Source organism: Trichechus manatus, unplaced genomic scaffold (genome assembly GCF_000243295.1).
Source record: "Trichechus manatus latirostris isolate Lorelei unplaced genomic scaffold, TriManLat1.0 scaffold00111, whole genome shotgun sequence".
In the NCBI taxonomy this organism is placed as follows: Eukaryota; Metazoa; Chordata; class Mammalia; order Sirenia; family Trichechidae; genus Trichechus; species Trichechus manatus.
In genome coordinates, this window is record NW_004444047.1 from 6,501,717 (window position 1) to 6,506,763 (window position 5,047).

At 56.7% G+C, this 5,047-nt stretch overlaps 1 protein-coding gene across 1 annotated transcript in view; it reads left to right on the plus strand.

Annotated features, from left to right (window-relative positions):
- The window catches only part of CTBP1 (C-terminal binding protein 1), a 43,429-nt gene extending 40,594 nt beyond the window's left edge, over nucleotides 1-2,835 (plus strand). Inside the window, exons 9-10 of the mRNA XM_023738002.1 lie at nucleotides 525-642; nucleotides 1,854-2,835. Coding sequence (XP_023593770.1) covers nucleotides 525-642; nucleotides 1,854-2,037 — 302 coding nt within the window. The 3' untranslated portion in view covers nucleotides 2,038-2,835. The remainder of the gene's footprint in view (nucleotides 1-524; nucleotides 643-1,853) is intronic.
- Nucleotides 2,836-5,047: the final 2,212 nt, after the last annotated feature.

Below are 5,047 nucleotides of genomic sequence, written 5' to 3' on the forward strand. Positions count from 1 at the left end.
CACGTGGGTGGGCTGGCAGGAGATCCGGAGGGCCATGGTAGATGGGTGGTGCAGGCAGGTGGGGGATCCAGAGGGCTGTTACAGGTGTGCAGGGTGGCCTTGGGAGGGACCACATCCCATCAACCGCTTTGCTGGCACTGGGGACACAGAGCTAGGAGCAGACACTGCCCCAGGTCCTCGCAGCAGGGACATCATGCATACACTCTTCGCAGCGTGTTGCTGGAGTCTCCTCGGGGAGCAAACCTCAGAAGCAGAAGAGGTCAGGTGCAGGCCACTGCTTGTGGCTGCAGGAAGCTAGCTGAGGGGCTGCGGGGTCGTCCCCCAGCTGGCAAGTGACTGTGGCCTGGTGGGCAGGGCCCTGCTGTCCCAAAGGGGGGTGTGCGTGCCCAGGGTGCTGGGGGGAGGAAGGCACAGCCTTGCGTCCTCGATCAAGCTGGCCACACTCCCGGGGTCCTGTCGGGGTCCCGTGGGCCTTGTCAGGAGGACGGCTGTGAGCAACGGTGTTCTTCCTTCATTGCGTCCAGGCCGGATCCCCGACAGCCTGAAAAACTGCGTGAACAAAGACCACCTGACAGCTGCCACCCACTGGGCCAGCATGGACCCAGGCGTGGTGCACCCCGAGCTCAACGGGGCAGCCTACAGGTAAGTGGGCGGCCGGCGCAACTCCTGGGGACGGCGGGCGGGTGAGCAGTGGGCAGGCAGGATGGATGGGTGGCGGGTGGCTGGCCCGGGCCTCCAAGGAGGACAGCAGATAGGTAGGGCAGGTGGGCAGTAGGCAGGCGGGCAGGACAGACTGGGCTGGGTGTCCATCCTCAGTGAGGAATGTAGCCTCCCTCCCTGCCTGTGGAAGCTTCCCTTGACCAGGTACCTAGAGACGCACAGAAGCTGATTTAAGAAATCTCAATGCCCGTTACGAGCACTGAACAGGCCCTCTGCCGCCAGAGCACAGTCTCTTTTGAGTCAGCTTGCTCAGACCTGGCTGCCGCACGCTGTGTGACAGGTTTAGTCCCCATGAGGAGGTCTGGCTGCCCCTGGGGGGTGGGTAGGGGCCTGCGAGCCAGCCGAGGCTGGGGTGGGAGGGTGGTCCCGGGTCTGGGTTATCAACTGGGGGACAGAAGCATATCCAGGGGACCCTGGTCGCTCTGCAGACCCTTGCCCTGTCTGGGTGTCCTTGGCGCCCCATCCACACATGGAGGATCATCTGTGACCCCCCAGAGAGCTCAGAGGCCCTGCCGGGATTATGCCAGAGTTTATGGCCCTGTGTTCTCCGTGGGGTCGGGTTGGTCCCCTGATGACTGGGGTGGCAGAGCCTTCTTGAGGGACCACAGGTCACTCCGGCCTGGGAGTGAGCAGGTGGTGGGGCAGGGGCTGGCCAGCAGGAAGCACAGCAGCCCCCCTGGGGGGCCTGTTATAGCTGAGGGAGGTGTGACCAGGGCCTGGTGGAGCCCAGGGTCGGGCAGAACATGACCTGGTCCCTGTACACTGACGGCCCCATGAGCCATGGGGGTGCTGCCTTCAGGCATGGTGGTCACGGGACCACTGGGGCAGGCGGGTGAGAGTCCTCTGGCAGAGGAAGGCGGTTGTCTACCTGGACTCTGCGCCCTCAGCTTTCTGGAGGTGCAGGCGAGGGCTTGATGACAGGCGATCTGGGTGTCACCTGGAGATGCCAGGCAGGGACGCCGCCTCCCCCAGCTCTGCCTGTGCCAGCCAGGGGCTTATAGATCGCCAAGATGGCGTCCTCGCCCTCCCCACCGAGGCGTCAGTGCTGCGGTCACAGTGAGGAGCCAGAGAGGCCCCAGCCAGCCGGGCCTCACCTACAGCCGGGCCTCACCTGCATCTGTCTCTCCCAGCAGGTACCCCCCAGGCGTGGTGGGCGTGGCCCCCACCGGCATCCCAGCCGCTGTCGAAGGCATCGTCCCCAGCGCCATGTCCTTGTCCCACGGCCTGCCCCCTGTGGCCCACCCGCCCCACGCCCCTTCTCCCGGCCAAACTGTCAAGCCCGAGGCAGATAGAGACCACACTAGTGACCAGTTGTAGCCCGGGCAGAGCTGTCCACCCCGCGCCCCGGCGGAGGGGCCGCGCGGCCCTCGGACCGGCGTGCGCAGAGGCAGCGACGCCACCGTGCAGAGGCCCCGGCGCCCAGAGACTGGCCCGGCACGCGGGCAGGAGCAGCAGCGAGCAGCGGCGCCGGCCTGCGCGTCCCATTGTAGTCGTCCCGTCCCCGGACTGGCTCATGTCCTGTGTCCTGCGCGTCTTTCGTTAAGCAAAAGAAGTTAGTAGTTAATTATATCATGAATGTACTTGTCTGTGTACAGTTTTTAGAACATTAAAAAGGATTTGTTTGCTTAGCTGTCAACAAAAGGAAAACCCGGGCGAGCGTTCGGCAAGTGGATCCCCAGATTATTTTTTCCTTTTCTATGTTGAAGCGTGCCCCGGAGCGAGGCAGTTGGCAAACTTCTCAGGACAATGAATATTTCCCGTTTTCTTTCCACGCCACACAGTGCATTGTTTTTTCTACCTGCTTGTCTTATTTTTAGAATAATTTAGAAAAACAAAACAAAGGCTGTTTTCCCCCCGATTTTGGCATGAGTCCCCCTGTTCCCCGTGAAGTCAGCGCTGCAAAGCAACCCGAGGGAGGGAGCCGTTTGCACCGACGCCCACCATGCTCGCCGCGCCTCGCCGCGCCTCGACGCTGAGCCGCGGGCGGCGGGCCACGGCAGCTTCGCCTGGCCAAGGCCGTCCTGCTGATGTGGTAGGCTAGCAATATTTTGGTTAAAATCATGTTTGTGACTGTAACCATTTGTATGAATTATTTTAAAGAAATAAAAATCCCAGAAAGAGCCGGTGAGCCCCGCATCTGCTTCAGCGGCTCCGTCTCACCGGGACCCTGGTGCGTCTCATCCGGCTGTGTTTCTCCTCACCTGGCGGGTGTTGGAGGCCCAGGTCGTGGGGCCGAGGTGCCTGTGGGTGCCGCCTGCACCATGTAGGGTCTCTAAGCAGACCGGGGCCCCTGGCTCAGAAGCTGGGCCTGAAGTGGCACCGCAGGGGGACACGGCACGCCAGGCAGGGCACTTCCCAGCACTGTCCTTCGTCAGGACGGTGGTCCGACTGGCCGCCAGGGCCTGGCTGGTGCCACTGGGAACCATCTCTGTCCTGGGCCCACCTCCCTCGGAAAGCCCGTGACCTGGGCAAAAGTGGGCTGCAGAAGGACGAAGACAAGCAGAGGGCCAAACCTCTGCCAGCTGAAGATCAGGAAGGGAACTGCCAGGAGATCCTGGCTAGACAGCTCAGAGAGGTGGGCCGATGAGGGAATGAGGGGGCTTCCGTGCCTCCCCACGGCTCAAGGTCCTTGTGGAGTCACAGCATCCTGAGAGCCATGTCTGTCACATCACCTCCTGTCAGACGATCACCAGTGCACACAGGGCTGCCTCGCTTCCTTGTTCAAAGCCCCTCTCTGCACCCACTGAGCCCACACGTCCGTGTCTCTGCTCTGAGATGGGGTTTCAGGTCCTGACTTCTCTGCTCACCACTGACCGCTTCCATGGTGCAGGGACTGGGCAGGAATGGGGCCCTGTGTCTGCCCCCAGAGGCTAGCCAGGGCCCACATTGTGGAGAGACCCATGCCACCACGCAGCCCCCAGGTGTCACTCCCAACTCGCCAAGTGCTGTCTCTGTTCCTCTTTCCACACACCCCCTTCTTCTCGGTGCAGTTTGGTTCCTTCTGAAGTTCATCCTTTAGTGGTCTTTTCAACATGGTTCTGTTAGGGGTACATCTCTGAACATACCTACTTGGGGCAAACGCTTCTGGAGACAGTGTTTTAGTTTTGCCCACACACTTGAGTAATCGCTTGGCTGGGCACAGACTCAAGTTAGGAGTTGTTTGTCCCCACTTTGCACATGTTTCTCTATTGTCTTCCAGCTTCTATCCTGGAGAAGCCAGCTGCTCGCCAGATTATCCTCCCTCTGGAAATCTCTCTTTTCTCTGTGGTTGCTTTTTTGTTTTATTTTTAAATAATTTGTTTTGTTTTTGGTGAAAGTTTGCACAGCGAGTTTAGGCTCCTGCTAGACAATTTCCATACAAATTGATCAGTGACATTAATCCCATTTTCCACATTGTGTCAGCATTCTCTTTAACTGTGTTCTGATTGTTCTGTTTCCAGTATTCTAGTTTCCCTGCCCCCGTATCTTCTCATCTTTTCTTTGGATTAAATGTTGACATTTTGGACTCCTGCAGATGTTTTTTCAGTAGAATGCCGATCTAATGGGTAATATTCTTTCTTGTGTGTGTCACTGTGCTTCTCTGTTAGAAAATGATCTCCAGATAGTTTGGGTTCAAAGTTTAAAAATCATCTCAGGGTGATACTCCCAGGGAGTCCTCTGGTCTCATGTGGTCCAGTTAGTATGGCCATTTTTAAGAATTTGAGTTTTGATCTGCATTTTTCATCTGTTCTAACCAAGATCATCTATTGTGCCCCCGGTCAGATGGGTCAGTGGTGGTAGCCAGGCACCATCTAGTTCTTCTGGTCTCTGGGTAGTTGAGGTCATGGTTCATGTAGGCTGTCAGCCTTGTAAACTTCTTTCTTCTCTGATTTTGGTTTCCTTCATACTCAGGGTTGTATCTTAGATGGCCACTGGCAAACTTTTAAGACTCCAGATGCTACTCCCTTCACTAGGATTCAGAACATGAACATTATAACCTGTATTATGCCAGTTGACCGAGTTGTCCCATGCAACTACGGTCCTAAGCTTTCAAACCTACAAAACCGATCTCAGAAGGTGTTTGATTATATCTGAGAAGTATCTCTAGTTGTGTCTTCAATGAATCTACACGCTTGCTCTGTGGTTGCTTTCAAGATCCTCTCTTTGCCTTGGTGTTCTGCTCCTTCACCGTAACATACCCACGTGTGGTTTTATTTTTATTTATCCTGCTCAGTACTCATTACATTTCCTAAATTGACAAATTCGTGTCTAATCAATTCTGGGAAGTTCTCAGTCATTCTGTCTTTAACTGTTACCCCCTCTTTATTCTCTGTTTGTTCCATAGGAA